At 40.1% G+C, this 22,144-nt stretch overlaps 1 protein-coding gene across 1 annotated transcript in view; it reads right to left on the bottom strand.

Moving 5' to 3' along the window:
• Positions 1-2,562: 2,562 nt before the first annotated feature.
• The window catches only part of LOC116894646 (vomeronasal type-2 receptor 26-like), a 57,850-nt gene continuing 38,268 nt past the window's right edge, over positions 2,563-22,144 (bottom strand). The window contains exons 2-6 of the mRNA XM_032896358.1: positions 17,326-17,617; positions 13,242-14,039; positions 10,946-11,182; positions 5,983-6,106; positions 2,563-3,503 (exon numbers count right to left, since the gene is read on the bottom strand). Coding sequence (XP_032752249.1) covers positions 2,563-3,503; positions 5,983-6,106; positions 10,946-11,182; positions 13,242-14,039; positions 17,326-17,592 — 2,367 coding nt within the window. The 5' untranslated portion in view covers positions 17,593-17,617. The remainder of the gene's footprint in view (positions 3,504-5,982; positions 6,107-10,945; positions 11,183-13,241; positions 14,040-17,325; positions 17,618-22,144) is intronic.

The raw sequence follows: 22,144 nt of genomic DNA, 5'->3' as shown, positions 1-22,144 counted from the left end.
ATATAGAGGCAAAGGGACTAAGCCTACCCAAAGACTCTACATGGACTGACCCTGGGCTACAATCTCATAGATAGCAATGAATAACCTAGTAAGAGCACCAGTGGAAGAGGAAGCCCTTGGTACTGCCAAGACTGAACCCCCAGTGAACGTGATTGTTGGGGGAGGGCAGTAATGGAGGGAGGATGGGGAGGGGAACACCCATAGAGAAGAGGAGGGAGAGGTGTTAGGAGGATGTTGGCCAGGAAACCAGGAAAGGAAATAACAATCGAAATGTAAATAAGAAATACTCAATTTAATAAAGATGAAAAAAAGAAATACCCAAGTTAATAAAGATAAAAAAAATTCAAAGTAAATCAAGTATAACATAAAAAAGGTGAAAAAATATCCACCGGAGGGGATATGGAAGCAAAGTTTAGAACAGCGACTCAAGCAATGGCCATTCAGAGCCTGACCCACATGTAGCATATATATATATATATATATATATATATATATATATACACCAAAACTAGATAAAATTGATGAAGCTAAAATATGCATGCTGAAAGGGATCAGATATAGATCTCTCCTGAGTGACATATCCAGAGCATGTCCAATACAGAGGTCAATGCTAGCAGCAAACCACTGAAATGAGAAGGACCCCCTTGGGGATTATTAGAAGAATTATTGAAAGATGTGCAGAAGCTTGCAACCCCATAAAAACAACAATGCTAACCAACCAGAGCTTTCAGGGACTAAACCACTACCGAAAGACTATGCATGGACTGACCCAGGGCTCCAACTGAATATGTAGCAGAGAATAGTCTTATTGGGACACCAGTGGAAGGGGAAGCCCTTGATCCTGCCATGGTTGGACCCACACTGCAGGGGAATATGGGAGGACTATAAGGGGGATGTATAAGTGGAATACCCACATGAGGGAGGGGAGGGGAAGGAATGCAGGCATATGGACAGGAAAACAGGAAGGGTAAAAGCGTTTGAAATGTAAGTAAAGAAATATATCTAATAATTTTTAATTAATTAATATATATATATTACTAATAACTCTGGTTCACTGATATTGAGGCCTATAGATATTTAACATTCATTATCAATAGTTTGACATTTTCTTACATATCAGACTATTACAAAATGTTACACTCTATAATTGATGGATAATTCTATTTACTATTAGCCTTCTGTGATATAAATCACATAGTGTACAATTCATCCATTTATATTATGCAGTTGTCCAAGTGTGGGAGCAAACTTAAAGTACAAGCCCTTGGGAGGTTAGGCAAGAAAATTGCTACAAGTCTGAAGGAGCCTGAACGTCATGACATATCCCAAATAAATAAATAAAAAGTGATGACAAGTTACCAGTCTCATATATATTTGGGTTGTCTTATACTCATTACTAATTTTTTTTATTTTTGACAATATGTGGTAGGCAGCATGAGCACAGAATTGCATGTGAACATAGAGGTCAGAGCTGTTAGATCCCTGGAGCTGGAATTACAGGTGGGTGTATGCTGCCTGACATCGATCCTGGCAACAAAACTGAGGTCCTCTGAAAGAGTAGAAAGTACTCTGAAACACTAGGCTATCTCTTCACTCCCACAGAATCAGCTGTTAGAACTCCATCACTCCTCAGAGAAATACTGCACCCTTACTAATCTCCCCTCAACAAAACTCAAGAAACCATTAGTCTAATGTGTGTTGCTATGAGATTGCTTCTACAGAATATTTCATTAAATGGAATATTAAAATATATTATTTTGATTGTCTTCCTTAAATGACTATAAAATTCTGAATGGTAAACTATATATTAAACAGTTTACTCCTGCTTACATTTAATTCTTATTTACAAAAATGGTCCTACTCATTGAGTAAGCAATACAAAACATTTGTCAACTCATAAACAGATTCTTTTAGTATATGAAAAATGATTCTCTGAAAATTCATTTACATTCTTTACAGACATAGTTTATATTTCTTGAATATTTATTTAAGAGCGGCATTGATCAATCAAATGGCAAGTCTGTAAAGGAAGTGTCAGTGAAAGGTTGAATTCCCACTACTGTTCCTCTCAAAACAAAAAGGACAGATCAACGATCTGCCTCTCAGTTTCACAGATGCTCAGCAACCCTTGACATCATCATCATCATCACCTCATGACACTTTTTCCCACCTTCACACTGATACTTTGTGTATATGGATGTGACAGATGTTATGTGATTATCAAGCAGAGGTCAAAGCACAAATTAGTAATGTCACTTCACTACATCCATCATGTGGGTCCTGAGTATCACACTCAAGTTGGCATACCTGCTGGGAAAGATTTTAATCCATTGTGCAATCTTCTGTGCTCCCCTTTCAAGTTTCCACATTGTGATCACTTTCAGTAATACATACTGACAGAATATTCAGTGACTATATGTCTACTCTAAGCTTAATTGTCATTTGTGTTTTGTTATAAGTACCTTACTTGAATCTTGATCTATCTTTTAAATATATTTTGATCCACAAAGAAACAATGAGTCAAATTCAACCACTTGCTCTTGGTTACACCCCAGAGAACTATCACCTTCTATGGAGCATCGAACACTGCCTGTCTTGATGTGCACAGCGACCTTGCCTTAGCCAGGCAGGGGTATTCTTTTCTGGCTTCAACAAGATGATGTAGCATTTGGGGATGAAGATGCCACCCAAAAGTCCAGCAGTGGAGGCCAGGATGGAGAAGATCTCTACCGCCACAGTGGACTTTCCCTGGGAACTGTGGTACAGGGGCAGGAAAGCTGTCCAGACACTGCAGAAGAGCAGCATGCTGAAGGTGAGGAACTTGGTCTCATTGAAGACATCTGGTAGGTCCCTGGCCAGAAAAGCCACAGAGAAAGTACCCCCTGCCAGGAAACCTAAGAAGCCCAGCACACAGAAGAAGGTGGCACCAGAACCCTCCTGGCATTGGATCACAATGTGCTGGGGCTCTGAGATCATATCCCTGTCTGGGAATGGTGGGGAGGTAGCCAACCACACTCCACAAAGAACAGCCTGTATTAAGGAAGCAATGAGGATGACTGAGGTTGAAGCACCAGGGCTCAGGCATACCTGGATCCTGCTTCCTGGCTTGGTGACTCTGAAGGCCAGGACTACTGTGAGAGTCTTGGCCAGAACAGAGGAGACAGCCACTGTGAACACCACAGCAAAGGTGGTCTGACGGAGGAGACAGGTGGTGACAGTGGGTCTCCCAAGGAAAAGCAAGGAACAGAGGGAACAGAGGGAAAGAGAGATCAGGAGGAAGTAGCTGAGAGTTCTGTTGTTGGCCCTGACCACAGGTGTGTCTCGATGCTTCAGGAACACTCCAAGTACCAGGAGAGCCAGACCAGCCAGCAAGATTGCCATCAAAGCCAATATGAATCCCAATGGTTCCTCAAAGGCCAGGAAGATCTCTGTCCTGGGGAGGCAATGGTCTCTGGTATGGCTCGAGTACTGCTCCTTGGGACACAGAAGACATCTCTTCATGTCTATGAGAGACACAAAAACACTATGTCTGTAACAGTATAGGGACTTCACTAGCTGTCAAGGAAGGTATTTCAAGTGTTAATTTCTCTTGCAGCCTCCACAGCAATTAATATATTATGAATTATTCTTGGTGACCAGGGATGGAATTGAGTTAGAGGTACAAAAAACATGAATACTCTATAGCCATATTACTTGGAGAGGTGCGGGAATTTATGTCTTAAAATGGTATCTCCTTTAACACCACTTGGCCTTAAATTGGCTGAGTAGCAGATTATCTTGAATTCCTAAGCCTCCTTCCTCATCCCCTTAAGTGTTGTGATTATAAAATTACACTACTATACCTAAATTATGTGAGTTTGTGTGTGTCCATGTTTGTGTGTGTATATGTACGTGTATTGGAATCACATTCATGTGAGATCAAAGATTACCATCAGATATTGTTTCTTAGTCACTTCCCACACCTTATTGTACTAATAAAATTTCTTCATATATAGTACATATTTTATATATTTTTACATTTTGCTCTGTATATGTATGTAGGTAGGCTTAGGAATACCACAGTGTACACTTGGAGATCAGGACAAATTTTAGAAATTTGATCCTCTACTTCAACTATGTGGATCTCAGGAGCTGATCTCAGGATATCAAAGCTAATAGTGAGTACTCAAAACCATTTCACAAGTCTCAACAACTTATCTTTTAGAATTACTTACTTTATTTTGCTATTTGGGGGTTTTGTCTGTACATATAGAAGGCCATCATGTGAATGCCTGATAGGGTAGAAGTCAGAAGGTGGCAGCAAATGGCCTGAAACTGTACTTACACGTGGTTGTGAGTCACCATGTGGATATTTCTAACTGCTGAGCCATTTCTCTCCAAACCCTTTCCACTCCAGTTGTTTAGAAAAGATCTCTCACTGAACCTAGAGCTCACTGAGTTGACCACATTGAGCAGCAGCTATACATTTCAATTATGTGACCTCTTTAGTGTTTCATTTTGTTCTCAATTAGTAAAACGTCACATTAACAACTGTTTTAGACTGAGTCACGCACCCAATAATACATTTGTTAAACTCCTATCGATCAGTATCTTGAAATTTCTCATTAACTGGAGATGATGTAATAAAGACTAACTGATGTCACCAGGGTAGATCCAAGTTCCAACAGGACTGCGACATTAATGAGAAGGGCGAGTTGGGAAAGGGTGTGATGGTAAGTAATTTAATATTAACACCTGAGAGGCAGAGAAAGGTAAATATCTTTCAGTTCATAGACTGCTCAAAAAGGTGAGTTCAATGCGAGCCCTTGGTGTATGGTAAAAACCTGTCTAAAAGCCAAAGAACAAACTGAAAAGAGGGCAGTCAGACATACAGACATGCACACATACACTCAGGCACACCCTCAGACTCAAACCTCAGCAAAATTCAATCCTAAAGACAACTTCATCTTACATTTCCAGCTTTCAGCATATAAAGTAGTAAGTTCTGCAGAAAAACAATCCAGAATGTGGTAGTCTGTTCCAATTCAAACACCAAGATGAACCCCATTAATACAAAAAAAAAAAAGAAGTCACAATACAACATCCACCATGAGGTTTAAAAAACAAGTGAAATTGATTAGTGTCAGTGGAAATCAGGGTGTCTTCATGAGACCAGTAGAACCTTGTGAAAGTACCTAATACTATGCTTCTTTCTAGTTTGTTTGTCTGTTTGTTTTGTTGGTTGGTTGGGTTGTTTATCAAGACATGGTTTCTCTGTGTATCCTATGCTGTCCTAGAACTCACTCTGTGGAACAGGCTGGTTTCTAACTCATTGAAATGAGCCTGCCTCTGCTTCCCAATGCTGGAATTAAATGCCTACACCACTAATACTCAGTTATACCATATTTCTTGATCAGGGTCCAGAGGGTGTACACCGTTTGGTAAATGTAGTTCTGAAAGCTTTTTCTGCACCCTTTTGTGGCAAAATAGCAACAAGGAATTTCTATACCTGCTTTAACCCATTTCAGCTTCCAAATATGTAACAGAGACCTAATAAATTTATTAACAGACTTCAGGGATTATGCCAGGCAGATACTCATCTGTTCTGTGTACAGCTACCTACTCCCAGCCACTTGGCCTTACATGCAATCTGACTCTTGCACTGGATCCTTCTGTTCCATGAGATTACCTTTGAGATTTCAAAATCCCACAGCAGGTCCACTCTCCACGTCACAGCTCACATGCTGCCTGTAGATTAGAATTTAAGTTCTCAGATACTGGTGTAGCAACATGCCTGACCACCTCTGCCACATATACTACCATTATGATCATGGACTCAGACTGCGAAACTCTACATAAGCACCATTTCAATGTTTCTCTTAAAAGCTGCCTTGGTAATGGTCTCTCTTCACAGCAGAAGAACAGTTGCTGAGGAATTGGAGAAATACAGGAGGCTCACAGTGCCATGTAGCTCACTCAGATTACTGGTCCATAACCTCTTACCTCTTTGGTCTGCAAACTGTCCTTCAGGACATGGACTGCAATCAAAACAGCAGTGGGGGGCTCCCAGTCTGGGCACTTGGCTAAACCCTGGAAGGCAGCTTTCACTGCAGATGGAGGTGGGCACCTAGTGACAAGGAGTATAGTGTTACCAGGGACTCTCCAGGGATACAGATGCTTGAAATCACACTGAGAAGCAGAATAGAACTGTTTCCTCTCGATTCACTAGAGGAGAGGCCTATCAGAAAACATTGGTGTCCCTAGTGATGCCAGACTGTAGAGGTAACATTGTACATAATAAAGGATGGGCTACATGTAGTTTCCTTAGCTAATAGCTTCAAAAATATTGGAAACTATGGGAAGGTTTGGTTTCCAATCTCTCTGTAGCTCATATGTTAACAATTGAAGGTAAAGGGCTATAGAGATGACTCAGCTCTCTGGAGTACAGGGTACTCTTGCAAGAAGAAGTGTTCAGTTCCCAGCAACCACTGAGCACCTCACTTGAACACCAGTACCAGAGGATCCAATTCCCTCTTCTGACTTCCTCAGCCACCAGATGAAAACATAACACACAAATATGTTAGCAGGCAAAATATTCATACATGCGAAAGAAACAATGAAAGCAATTATAATATTGTCATACATTTCTGAAACATTACCATGCCCTTCTGTCAAGTCAGCCTGCTTATCTTAGTTACTCAGAAAACCATCATTTTTCACTATTTCCCTCTATTTCTCTTTTCTTTCTTTTGAATACAGCCAATAACCTGAACATTCTTCCTTTGATGCACTCAACATTCTCTTTCTAATTCTGATGCTCCCTGCTGCCATGTGACTGCTTGCTGGCCTCCAGGCCTAACTCAGAAGAATGTCTTTCTTCCTCTTCCCCATCTCCCTCCCCTGTGAACATGTTCAGATTTACAGTTTGACTGTACTGTGGTTCTCTCATAAGCTCTAAAAATAAAGTGTCATTGAGCTTCAGAAAAACTAAAATTGTAGATAATGACTCCATTAAAACACACACACACAAGCACACACACAAACTTTCAGAATGCACTCAGCTGTACACCCATTTTCATGGGACTTACAAGAACTAACTCAGTTTCTCTTAACACAGCTCTACCTGCAGGCAAGGATCATCAAGATAGAAATGTGTGATGCTGAGGTGTCTGCCACAGCAGAAAGCAGCAGAAAACCCAACCAGGTCAACCCCATTTTTTTCTCATTTTTTATTGGATATTTTCTTTATCTACATTTCAAATGTTATCCCCCTTACTGGTTTTCCCTGTGGAGAACTGCTATCCCTCCCCCAACTCCTTGCCTCCATGTGTGTGCTTCTGTACCCACCCAGCCACCAACTCCTTCCTTCTCCCTGCCCTGGCATTCCCCTACACTGGGGCATCAAGCCTTCACAGGATCAAGAGCCTCTGCTCCCATTGATGCCTGACAAGGCCATCTTCTGCTACATATTCGGTTGGAGCTATGGATCCCTCCATGTGTATTCTTTGGTTGGTTGTTTAATCCGAGGGAGCTCTGGGGTAGTCTGGTTGGTTGATATTGTTCTTCCTATGGGATTGAAAACCACCTCAGCTACCTGAGTACTTTCTCTAATTCCTCCACTGGGGACCCCATTTACAGTCCAACGGTTGTCTATGAGCATTCGACTCTGTATTTGTCAGGGTATGGCAGAGTCAGCATGCACCTCTTGGCATCCCTGACAGAGTCTGTGTTTGATAACTATATTATGCAATGGATCCCCAGTTGGGGCCTTCTCTGGATGGCATTTTCTTCAGTCTCTCCCCTGCAATTTTTCTCCATATTTTCTCATGCGAGTATTTTGTTCCCCCTTCTAAGAATGAATGAAGCATCTACACTTTGGTCTTTCATGTGGTCTGAGAATTTTATCTTGGGTTTTCCAAGATTTTGAGCTAATATCAGTGAGTGCATATCATGTGAGTTCTTTTGTGATTGGGTTATCTCATTCAGGATGGTATTTTCTAGCTCTATCCATTTGCCTAAGAATTTCATGATGTCATTGTCTTTAATAGCTGAGGAGTACACCATTGTGTAAATGTACCACAATTTCTGTATCCATTCCACTGTTGAAGGATATCTGGGTTCTTTCCAGCCTCTGGCTATTATAAATAAGACTGCTATGAAGATAGTGAAGTATGTGTTCTTCTTATATGTTGGAGCATCTTTTGGGTATATAGGTAAACCCCATTGAAAGGTACTTTAAAACAATTATCTGAACACTTAACATTTGTCCTTTATACCTTACAAATCTTAGAATGGGAACCTCCTTCTCATGAAAAAACCTTAAGAACACATAGACAGGAGATGCCACCAGATCTAAGTTAGACAAAGTTGGCGAGGTGAGGACTCTGTCCACTAGCATATGTTGAGGTCCAGCCCAGCATCACAGGATTATCCAGGAATATAGCAAGGGTAGCAATGGAAATCAGGGCCAGAAACTGATGGCTTCTTGCAATTTAACTTTTTAACTCTTTGCTATTCTATGACAAAAACTGTTGGCTTCTGGCAGTTAGTTCCTGCTGAAAGTAGCAAGGGAAAAGAAAAGCCTTAGTTACTTGAGTTCTTTCCCTTTGACCAAGGCTTAGCACTAGCCAGGCAAGAGGCTTAGAGTTCCTTAACGCTTTGTAAGCCAAACAGAAAAGAAAGGAAAGGAAAGGGAAAGAAAAGAAAGGAAAGGAAAGGAAAGGAAAGGAAAGGAAAGGAAAGGAAAGGAAAGGAAAGGAAAGGAAAGGAAAGGAAAGGAAAGGAAAGGAAAGGAAAGGAAAGGAAAAGAAAGAATAGGAAAGGATAAAAAATGGAAGAGAAAAATGTCAGAGACATACAGAGACACATATACAATATGAAGATAAAGAAGGATACACTGAAACTTTTTTATAGTTCTTAGTTTTTATACTTTCTCAGGATAACTGTTCACATGGTTTTCTAAGTTGCATTCCATAAGTTGATAGTAAGTTGAAGTCAATGGTACATGTAATAGATCTATAAGACTTAATGACTTACAGCAGAATTGCTTCATGTCTTTCTATTAAGACTATTATCTAAACATTAATTATCTGTTACTAGATCCATAAGTTCATTATAAGTTTGAAGCAATAATTTTATGTCATAAGTAAGCAGCACTGCTTTGTCAAGAGCCAAATCATCTGCCTTTTATCTTATTATTTTGAAGTATTGCATAGATAGACTAGACGAGCATTTCTTTTCTGTCCTTGTACCTAATAATAATTTGCACTTACCAGGTTTGTGGCCTTTACTTACCAGTTAGTGGCTTTGTTCTTAACCTAGAAGGAATGTATTTCTTGACTGTACATTTGTTCCAATCTTGCTTTCTTTTCCTAGTAAAATATCCTGTGACATATGAAACTATTTGCAGCTTTTATTCTATAGGGGCCTTGAGATTACTTGTATCAATTTAGGAATGCAATGAAATCATTATCAGGAATTAGGAAATCATCAATTCATCTACACAGCATTACTACTAGAAAGTACAAATTCATATTGACTCTGCAGGAAATCTGCCAAATAGGGTGAGTTGATATGCAGGATTCATTAGGCTATATAATACTGATAGGAAAGGTATATCAACACCAAGAAGCAAACCTATGATGAAGTCTCTGAAAACCCCATATGTCAGAGTGCATCTATCTTAGCTATGCAAAATGGTGGGCCATCTCCAAAAAATTACTTGCTTGACATACCCTTTCCTAGATGGCTTATGACAGGCATAGGACAGGAAGCTGAGTTATTTTGATGCATCAGACTACACACATAGACAGGTCTACATCAAAGCAGCTGACACTTTTCTTAATAAACATCAGCATTTGAAACTCAAATGTTTCCCAAAGTCTTGTGTATTGCACAAGTGGTTACAAGATGAAGTATTTTTAAAGAACCATGGGATATGGATACATCTGATCTAATCAATTCCTCAAAGGACTCATAATTTGATTAACCATTGTAGATAGTGGGATAAGAATTTGGGAATTAATTGAGGAAGGTATCATGGGGGTTAGTCACTGTTATGATGTAATGTATTTACCTACCTAATCTATCTATATCACAACCTCCTTCAATATCTCTTCACTGGTTCCCATGAATCAGAAAACCTCCTCCTCCACATGTCTGCTGCCACAACCACAAACATACACCAAAAGCAATGGATCCATTTGGCCTTGAACCCTACACACCAGGAGTCAAGAAAAACCTTTTCACACATCACAGTGTTTCTCGGTTATTTGTCATGATTGGGAAATCTATCACAGCAGGTAACATGAGAGTGTCTGCTCAGCCTACTTCCTTGGTGGCCCATGGAAAGGTGTTGGTTTAGTGGGTCACTTTCTTCCACTTCACTGAGCAGGCCCTGAAAACAATGATAATACTCTCAAAACACCACCAGGTACACATGCTGTTTCTCTTTTGTAAGTCTAGTATATTCTCCCTTTTTACACAAGGGTTATGATGTTAATATGTATATGTGTGCTTTTCATCCATGCGGGATAATGATCATGTATGTATGAGTGTATGAGGAGACCCGAGGTTAATATTGGGAATCATCCTCCATTGCTTTTCCACTATGCACATTGAGGTTCAAAATGAAACCCATAGATAACTGACACAGCTAGGCTTACTAGTTAGTTTGCTTTGAGCCACACTGCCCAGTTACCATGTACACGTGTTCTGGAGATCTTGACCTTCAGCTTGCTTACACAGAGAACACTTTAAGCACTTAGGATCCTTACAGCCCCAGGTCTGATGTGCTCATTTTAGCTGGTCAAAAAGTCTCACTCTGAAGAAGGTCTCTTGTACGGTAAAAAGCATGGTGAATTATAACATAATGGCCTAATCCAGAGCCATTTCCACTTCATACATAAGTAGACATACAGAACCCTAGATTTGGAATTTCCCTGAGACTTTAAAACAGTAGGACAACAGTTATTTCTGCATTCAGGGCACCCACTTGGAGATCCTCCTTCAATTGAACCATCATTTTGTTCCCTGAAGAGACTTGAGGGTCTATCATGCCTACGTGGACCCAGTGGAATACACCTGTGGGGGTCTTCTGCCCTTGTAAAATATCAAATTTTGTCACCAAATCTCCATTGACATCAAACATAATCTTGGTTCCATCAAGAGTCTTGAAGTGTACTTTTTTGAGGGCATGGAGCAGCTGAGAAAGAAAAGAAAATATTGTTCATTGTCCAGTATATTGACTAAATGGTGTCTGAAGTAACATAGAGCCACTTCAACCAAAAACTAGCCACAGTAGTCGTAAGGGGGCTAAAGGATGTGTGATATCTTCAAGGACTCAAGAAAATATTCTACCTTTATTAAATTAATAATTTATAATACTTGATCCAGATCATTTTTAAGAGACGATATACATCTCACACACTGGAGATTACAGGGAAGAGGTCACAGGAATGTTCTGTTCTGCTGCCATGTGAGACATAGGAATTGAACATATGCTTGGAGACAGGAGTCTTTCTTTACCCACTGAGCCATCTCCTTGGCCTTAAAATGAAATCCAAAACATCACAATGTGATGCTGGCTCCAGTGTCTTATTTGGCTGTGAACTACTATCTCAAAATTTCCATCATACTCTTTAGACTCTAAATCATAGCCAGGGTTCCACAGACAGGCCCCAGTCCACTGAAGCCTCCCAATCACACTGATAAATCTGTCCCACTTCTTCAGCTGCACACATGTGGCTGATCTTATTTATCAACATTCTAAAGTGTTGGCACATGATAGCCCTACCAACTGCAATCTTATCACTTCTTCCCATTGTGAGATTTACTATCCTTGGTTTGGATCTCCTCAGGTATTTCCTGACAGACAGGACTCGTCAGGCCTTACTTGACCCTTCACTTGCTCATCACTCGTTCATTTACTTTACATCTTCATTCTAGATTACACACACACAGTTATCAATATACTCATATACTGGTTATTTTGTGACAGTATCTTGCTGTGCTTTCTAGGTTGGCATGGAACGCGATTCTCTTGCCTCAATCTCCTGTGTACTAAGATGACAGGCATGAGTCATTGAGATGGGCTTCCTGAAACTTTTTAACATGTCCATCTCAGTCAAAAAGACAACAAATATAACTGTTCAAAACTATGTGTATCTAACAGCAAACACACCGAGACTCAGATGCTCACAGAATGTTATAAAAAAAAAGTAGCCCTTCCTTAGCAACTATATTCACTTTACCTCATCAGTGAGTAATGTGTTTCTCAAGGGTCATCTTGCAGATCTGGGCCTAATCTACCATGGCAGACTACAAAAGATAGATGACAGATACATACATGCATACATACATACATACATACATACATACATACGTACGTACGTACATACATACATACATAGGCAGGCAGATATTGGGGAAATGAAAAATGTATTACATAAATGTGTGAAATTATAAAATAATAGTATACATAGAAAATAAGGTAAGGACATGAGAGTTGGCTCAGTCACTAAAGGTCTTGCCACACAAGCTTGAGAATAAGACTTCAAATACCCAGAACCCTCCTAAATGTCAAGTGGATGTGGCAGCTCCTCTGTAATTATAGCTTCATGGGGTAGAAACAGGAGATGCCCAAAGCAAGCTGTCTACATTGACTAGCCATATCAACAAGTTCTGGGTTTGAGTGAGAGACCATGCCACAAAGGATAAAGTAGAAGTGTGATTAAAAAGTAATTTCTCATGTCCACAGACATTCTCACAAATATATACTAGTTGTGTGCACTGTGCAAATGTCCATCCTGTGCCTGCATGCCTACATACGTATGCCTGTCACATATGCACATACACACTCATATATATATAAATATATATAAACATATGAATATATATTTATATATAATAACATGAGATAACTCTTTGAAATTCTGACTTTAAACATGACTTTACTAAACACATTCACTGTATATCAAAGTTCAAATTTGGGACACTAAAAAGTTTACTATAATATGAAAAGTAAATGTACTAGGCATCTCATACTGATAGAGAAGTAACACGATAGGGACTGGATTCATCCGAGATCACACACAGAGCATGGATTCCTTCTCTAATGCAACTTCGATGGTGGCTTATCAGTGCAAATATGGGACATCCTTGCTGAAGCATATAGTATGCTGCACGTCTACAGCTTTGTAAAAAGCATTATGCCTGTTTCCCAACCATCCCTGAACCATCCACTCCACACATATCTCTCTCACCTGCCAGTGATGGAAGTCCTGGAGATTTGTACCTATCCCATCCTGGTGCTCGCTGGCTATCATATCATGCAGGGCATGGGCAATGCTGTAGACAGCTGTGTAAGCATCATCAATTTTACTCACTTCTGGGAAAGAATGTAGCTTGTTCTTCAGACTCTCATTGCCTGAGCAGAACTGGACACCCTCTGTCACTGTGCTGTTCTGGTAGGGCCATGTACAATCAAATGTAAATTCCCAGAACTTCTTTATAAACATGTCTTCTGGGGTCTGGCTGGGGCGCAAGCGAGCAAGGAAATCAGGGAAGCCAATGGCCCAGCTGCAGTCATAAAGAAGCCCAAGTGTGCCTTGCAAGACCTGGGAAATGCCTGGAATGCTCAGAGCCATTGCTATGTGCAGAGTGTCATTGCTGACCCATACCTGTCCTGAGACAGAGGCAGCCAGTAAGCCAGACAAGATGAGCTGGAAATTTGAATTGCTTAAGAAAACCAGAACAACTCTGGCTGTACATTTCTGCATCTTCTGGACAGTCTCTTCAATCTTCCCCAAGGACTGTTGGGAAGGGACATGGAGGTGAAACTCAATGCACACACCAGCTGCACTCAGCTGCTGAGTGGCCAGAGAACTGGCCTGCTCTCCAAAGTCATCATCTTGGGCCAGAATGATCACCCAGGACCACTGAAAGTGAATTATCAGCTGAGTAAGTGCATGACAGGATGTGAGATCACTAGGGAGTGTCCGAAGGAAGGATGGAAACTGGATCTTGTCACTCAGGCTAGGTAGGGAAGATGAATAACTGATCTGTCAAGGAAGAGACAGGCAATAAGAAAGTAGATGAGATTGAAGACTCAGGAGCACGATAATGGTCTGAATGGAATGTTGGAAGGATGAGGCTAAAGAGAAAGCTCAGCAGTTCCAGTGCTTGTTCAATATGTAAAGGACTCCACTTAGACTCCCAACACCCACATTGGTGGCTCACAACTGTTTGTAAATCCAGCCCCAGGAAATCTGACTTGCTTCTGGCTTCCTCTCATACCTGTTGCATAGATTCACAGAGACATATACACATACACATAAATGTATATTGTAATCTAAAGCATAATAATTTCATGAATGGAAATGGAAATAATGTGTCACACTAACAGCCCTAACCCAAGTTTCCTTGAAACCACTGATAAAAGACACAAACACAGTTGCTCCTTTTCAAGTTGCGTTTGGACACAATTGCTGAACACTATTATCTCCCATCTGGAAAAGTGTGCCCTTAACAATATTCTTATTGCCACACCTCCCACCTGCCCTAAACTTTAGTTGCTAAGATACATCTAGTTACTGCTAAACTTCCCTGACCACTTGCCTATAGGAGAGGCCACAGGTCACACTCCTCCTGAGAGCTCACATAGCCAGTTGATCTCTTTCTCCCTCTCTCTCTCTCTCTCTCTCTCTCTCTCTCTCTCTCTCTCTCTCTCTCTCTCTTTCTCTCTCTCTCTCTAAAGCATGGTGAACTCTACTCTCTACTCTCTTGCATCTATCTGTCTCTTTCCCTCCAGGGACCTGGATGTCCCAGCTATTCCTTACACCCAGCAATTTACCCATGGCTTCTTCACTGACAGATCAAGAACCAACTGGGAACAAGACAGCATAAAAACCAACCCCACAATAATGCTTTGAGAAAAGTCCTGATTCTACCAAGTAGCTGTGTGCCCTTCACTAGCTGTTCATCATAGACAGCACTGCAGCTTCTCAAAAGAAGCCCAGAACCATATCTTTACTATCAGCACCTGTCCTCCCACTGCCCACTCCTATATTTGTTTCCAGCACCTCAGCTAGGCTTGGTCTGATCCTCTCATTTGCATACAGCTATTAGAACATTCTTTAGAAAATTCATGTGTGTGTGTTTGTGTGTTTGTGTGTGTGTCTGTGTGTGAATGTGTCTGTATGTCTATCTACCTGTCTGTGATGATGCATATGTAGACATAGAAGACAAATTGTGCGGGGTGGTTTTCTTCTTCCACCTCGTGGTTTCCAGAGGCTCATATTCAAATCATCAAGCTTGCTAGAAAACACCTTTTCCCAATGAACCACCTTGCTGCACCTGATAAGAATGGATGAATTTTAGGCTCTTATCAGACTACCAGTATGAACATTTCCAAATTTAAGAGAAATAGGAATCTCATTTATCACTTTTTCAAAGAGGAGGTGTTAATATGTTCTCAAAACAGAGAGTATTTGGAGATATAACAAGTGGGTTCTGGGTCTCTGATTGTTCGGTCTGGTCTGCTATGGTCTGCTGTGATCTGGTGTAGTCTGATGTGGTCTGGTCCCATGTGGTCAGGTCTAGTCTGTTCTCTTTGGTTTTGAGAGGCAATGAGTGTGGCTGGTCAGTCTCAGAGTATGAGTGAAAACCTTCTTCTCCAAAATGTGTAAAGTTTGTACTGTCTTAAGGCAAATGGCCTAGCATCTGGTTGCTTCATGTGGAGGGAAAGGCTCAAACAAACTCATGTAGGTGGTCTTGCCAGCTCTTGTTATGTTTGAATTTCAGGTAAGCAATGATCATTTCTATGTTTAAATTTGTCCCATGAAACACACAGTATTAGTTGAAAACAAATTATATTTTAATACAAATATTGGGTCAAACTTATACTAAAAGGAATTCATTGATTCTTAGAAACTCAATTTTTTATTATTATTTACAAATGAGTGTTTTGCCTATATGTGTGATCTGCACCATACGTGTGTCTGCTAGACTTGCAGGACAGAAGAGAGAGTCATATGTCTGGAGATGGAGTTAACAGATTCATATAAGCCACCATGTGGTTATTGGGATTTGAATTCAAAAAGAACACCCAGTGCTCTTCACCTCTGAAACATATCTCCAGCCATCATATTTAATTTAACTAAAATTTATCTTGCAGCCCTACAAGTTGGAATTCAAGAAGTCTTTTTAAAATATTCGATATATCAAGTTTCTGTTCTGAGCGTAATAGTGCACAGTCCTCAGAAATCTGAGGAAAAGGGATGAAGAGTTCAAGTGCAATCTATGTTACACAGATTACACAGAGAGATGCTGCCTACATGTACGTGCGCCTAGACACACACACACACACACACACACACACACACACACACACACACACACTACAAACCTGCAAAAACCACTTACAAAGTTTGGGTTGTGGTATGTGATCATATACAGACAAGAAAAACAAAGTGTGTACCAATTTAAATATGCCTTAACTTGAGGGTTTCCAAGATACCAAGATGGTTAAAAGCACTTGCTACAAAATCATGATAGGAGCTCGGATGCTTGTACTCATGTAACAAGTTAGGCAACCTCTTCATGACACTATCCTCATCTCCAAGAAGTATGCACACAGGATGCTGGGTGGAGCTTTCAATATTCTAGCCTGGTCAAGAAATTATAGGCTGCAAGTTCAAGAAGAGATCTTGACTCAAGGGAGAGGTGAGGAATGATGAAAGAAGCCTCTTCTAGCCTCCTCAGATATGCAAAGGTTCATGTACACACACACACACGCAAACAAACACAGACACAGTTGCTCACCCTCTAATAAGAATAATCGTTTGATAGATTGGTTAATAGGGTGATGGAGATATGGCTGAGTGTTTAACAGAACTTGTTGCCCTTTCAGAGGACCCTCACGACACATAAAAACCATATGTAACTACATTTTTACAGAGTTCAATTCTCTCTTCTGATGTTCACAGGCACCAGACACTCATGTGGTACACACAGACAAATACACACACACACACACACACACACACACACACACACACACATACTTAAGGGCAAAATACTCAATACACATAAAATAAAAATAAATAAATCTTTAAAATATATTTGAAATAATAAAAATGAAGTTTTCTCACTGTTCTTTTCAATGGAGAGGAATGATAATTATTTCTAAACTATCTGTACATGGAGGAGAGAACAATGTTGGGCACTGAGAATTTTCAGGGAACCTGACTCCTCAGTAGAGCTGCTCACTACTGTGACCATCACTGTCAATGTCACTATCATCACATTCACCACATTCACTAAAGAATAAGGCTTTAAGCAACTCACCTGGGGAAACTTGTACAGCCCCAGAAGTCTGGCCATGGATACAGACAGGGATGACCGTGTGTCCCCGACCAAGGCAGCCTGTGGAGAGCCATGACAGCATGTGTAGTTGGGGATGGGCTCATCTTGCCCTGTTAGAAAACCCATCATCTCATAAAGGGCTCCATGCACTGAGTCCCCAGAGTTTCGAATGGAGAAGCCCAGTGTCAAATTTGGCAGCAATTCAGCACTTTTATTAATCTCCTCAATGGCAAAGACAAAATTCTGCATCACCCGGTAGCCCCACTCGGAGACACTGAAGGAAAAAGAAGCCCACATTTGTCACTCATTATTGGACATAATGGAACAAGAATGAACACAGGGACCCAAGTGATCTGAGTAAAAATATACATCTCCTCAAATATTTGTACAGAGATGTGCACATGAGCACATTTCAAAAGAGTCAAAGTGAAGCCATAGGGAAGATAGAGACACTAATCACAGGAAGTGTTTCAGAAGACAGTGAGCTGTGTCAGTGACACACTTGTTCAGTCCCACCACTCAGAAGGAAGAAAGAGGTAGATCACTGTGAATCAGAGAACAGAGTGTGATCTACATGACTAGTCCAAGGAAGCTAGAACTGCACAGAGAGATTCTATCTCAAGGAAACAAGGAAAATAAATCTACTGAATAGTATAATTGGTTATAATAATGGCAAGTGACATCTATTTCAGATTTTCTGTTATTAAGAGCCAAAAGATATGTGAATGAGAAGCGAAATACACCCTTGAGGGCATGACTCAAACAGTGCATGCATGTGAGCCTATCAACACTCAAACTGGCAATCTCTTTGCCTGGCCTTACATTTTCCTGTTTAACTAGGGCAACTGGTTAAAAACTGTCATTGTCTTTATTCATGTCACTAACAAGTGAATCCACTAAGCTATAATGGACATTTCAAAACCTCATAATTCCAAATCACACATGACAGCCTTGGGTAAAATTAGTGAGCACTAAACAAAAGGGCTGGAATGTGGAAAAGGGACCTTCAGTGTGGAGGATGTAATAATAGATATGGAAGAATAATAAGAGGGGCTGGGGGAATGAGAATAAACTAAATGTAACATAAACACATGAAATCATCAAATAGCAAATCAAATAAAATATCAAAACATAGATAAAACCATCACCAAAATTAAGCAACATATTACATGTATATATTTATTTATGTATTTATTCAAATGCAACAATAATAATGATTGAAGAATAAAAGGCCATGAATTTAAAAGGGAGAGTGCATATGGAACGTGTTTAAGGAAGGAGAAAAAGATGTAGATATAGATTTAGATATAGATATAGATAGATATACAGAGAGAGAGAGAGAGAGAGAGAGAGAGAGAGAGAGAGAGAGAGAGAGAGAGAGAGATACATATGGATGGGCATGTTCAGACAGAGTCTCTCTGTGTACTCCTGATTGTCCAAAATTTACCTAGATCTACCCACCACTTCCTCTTGAGCACTGTGATTAAAGACCAGTTCTAATAAATCCAACTGATGGTATGTTTTAACTAATTTTTTTAAACTGTTATTGTTGAGAGTAAATATTATTCTTTTAAATTTGACTCTCCATATCGCTCACAGACCTCAGTAACTATGTAACAGAGATTGACCATGAACTTCTTTTATGTACGTGTGTGTGTATGTGTGTATGCATATATAAGCTAGATGTCACCTTCTAATGTATTCTTCAACAATGCTCACCATGTGTTTGTGGGTGTTGTGTGTGTGTGTGTGTGTGTGTGTGTGTGTGTGTCTGTGTCTGTGTGTCTGTGTGTCTGTGTCTGTGTGTGTGTGTGTGTGTGTTTGTGTGTTTGTAGTGTATATGGGTATATTTTCCTCTGTGGTTGTAAAGCCTGATGGGATATCAGGATAGCTTTCTCGATTGCTTCTTCATCTTTTAAAATAATTATGCTGTGCAAATGTGTTTTTATAGACCCACACATGCTACAACACATAAGATACTTCTCTTCTTCCACCTTTATGTGGATCCCAGGAGGCGATCATTCAAGTCATCAAGAATCAGGCTTCCATGCCAAGCACTTTATCCCATGAGCCTTCTCCTCCCTACCTTACGTTTTAGGACAGGTTGCCTCACTAAACCTGTACTCCATCCATTCAGCTAGGCTGCTGGCCAGCACTCTTTAGGAATCCACTTGTCTCTAAGTTCCTAACCAAGATTACAGGTGTTCAACATATTAAGCTTTCATGTAGGTTCTGGGAAATCCAAACTCTGGCTTCAATCTCACACAAAACACACTTCTCTAACTCAGGCATTTCTACAACACCTATAACCTTAACTCCTCACTCTCCTGATGCAACTATCACATTAGCCTTTAAATGTTCACATCTCCAAAACGTGAGTGTGTAAATGAAGTATTTGTTGATGAGTGTGATTAATAACTCTATAGTATATAAAGATTTGAAATATTGCATTGTACCTAATACATGCATACAATTATTAATCATTAGCTTAAGAAACAACATGGTGGACAAGTATGATGGCACACACTTGTGATTCCAGCACTCAGGTGTCAGCAAAAACAGTGACTGCTGAAATAGCCTCATCAAAAGAGACAGACAGGAACTGTTTACAAGGAAGAAGCAGAAGAGGAAGGAAGGAAAGAAGAAAAGAAAGAAGGAATAGGATGAAGAGGAAGAAGATAGAAATAAGAAACAAACAAACAAACATTTCAAGAAAGAAACAAAGAAACATTTCAAGAAAGAAACAAAGAAAGAAATATTTCAAGAAAGAAACAAAGGAAGAAAAGACAAACATAGCTATAATCCTGTTTGAAGATAGCCTGAAACTCATAAAGTGTTCCAGAGTAGTTATAGCACAAAGTGAGATACAGTTGCACATACAAAAAACAAAATCATTTAAAGTGATGTTAAATGTGAAAATGCAGAAATAAAAGACTGGTATTTGTGGTTGAATACAGAATGATGGTAGTTTCTTTAGGAAACACTCTTTTCAACAACTTTTGACTCAGGTCTTACTATATACTTTAATATTGCCTGAAATTAGCAATCTTACTACCTAAGCTTCATGAGTACTAGAGGGAAAGTCATGTACCTATACTAAGCAATTGTTGCAATTATTTAAAGGCAAATGAAAATGTTCAAAAGAGGAATATTAATGAAAAATACTAAACAAATACAACTACTCTGTGCAACAGTACATTAGAAAGGCTGGGACAAAAATGGACACAAAAAGGTTGTGGATATGACTCAGTTCAGAGTTAGCTACTCATATACTAAATGTGTTAGTATTACCCTATGAGCCCAGGACTCTAAATGTGGAGGCAGGATAATTGGACATTCAACATCACCCAAGGCTTCCTAGTAAATTGGAGGTAACATGACATTCTTAGAAAAAAATAACAAAAGCAAAACAGTGTATAGGAAATATGGGAGGCTGATATGAGATATCTATTAATTACACAATTACTCATTTAAAAAACGCCTACCTGAACCCTATTTTAAGAAGCAGGGATGTAAAAGGGTCAAGAATCCACACCTGACCTGTAGGACTCATATAATTCTGTCAGTTCATGAGCACCTAGATTTCTGTCTGGTACAAATAAGAAAGAAAGAGAGAGAAGATGTAAAAGGGAGAGCAGCAGAGCTACTGCACGTACACGAAGAAAGGTGATGGCCATCTAGACAGGATTCTGAGAGTCAACTCTTGCCCAATGATTCACACAACTTGTGAAGCTGTTTCTTGCTTTCAGAGACCCCAACCCCATCTCCAGCACTTACCTTGAAGCCTGCAGTCCACTTGGTGGGGCAGTGAAATTAGACAGGGTACCATCAGAGAAGCGAAAGATGGAGAAGCTGCCCCCAACGATTACATCTCCAGGACGGTCAAAGTGAGGACCCTGCCTTGGCAATATCCAGGCTCTTGGTCCAAAAAAGGCAGACTCTGAGAGACAGCCAAATAGAGCAAAAAGGAAAGTACACCACCACATGCCTGCTAGAAGTCAGACACCCAAAAAAAGGAGAGCCCCATATGGGGCATTGGCTAGCATTGTAGGAGGATTTTATCTTGGAGATTGCCCTTGATCAAGGGCCTGAAGCTAAGACCACACTGGAAACTATAATCTTATGGGCTGCATGGAGAATATTGATCATTCATTAGAAGAGGTGAGTGGCCACTAAATCCCAGAGCCATTAAAAGTTGTATTCCCTTCTCTTGAGGTTTCCTAGTCTCTCTTTATCCAGGGTCACACCTCTGGGCATCATCTGACAATTAGCAGAAGGGAAAGGATGGGACTGACTGTCTCCTGGGAAACTTGCAAGTCCAAGAGTAGTTGTGGCCAGGGTGCTCAGGGCACTGTTTTGGAGAAAGAGGAAAGAGACAGGTGGATATAAGAAGCAAATATCCCAGTGGCAGAAATGTGATATGTTTAGCATATATTTCATAAACTATACTCACTGGGTTGTTTACCATGCCACCATGTTTTTGAACTACATACAGACATCAATCCAAATTTCATGGTCTTTGCAGTTCCTTAAGGACGTTTCAGAAAATGTTATCATGGAGAATTTGGAACTACAAGAAAACAATAAATTGGTCACTGTGGAGCCATGACCAATCCTCCCTGGCTACTGAGCTTTTTTCTGTTTTTGGAAACAAATCCCAAGGCTGGCAAGATAGTTCAGCTGGAAAAAGTCACTTGATATACAAACCAGAATACCTATATATGATCACAATACTCATATATGGGGAGAAAAAGAGAACTAACTCTCCAAAAGTGAACTCAGACTCCCCATGTGAGCCATG

This window comes from Rattus rattus, chromosome 2 (assembly GCF_011064425.1).
Source record: "Rattus rattus isolate New Zealand chromosome 2, Rrattus_CSIRO_v1, whole genome shotgun sequence".
In the NCBI taxonomy this organism is placed as follows: domain Eukaryota; kingdom Metazoa; phylum Chordata; class Mammalia; order Rodentia; family Muridae; genus Rattus; species Rattus rattus.
The sequence above is the reverse complement of the archived record's forward strand: the minus strand, read 5'-3'. Positions and strand labels throughout refer to the sequence as shown.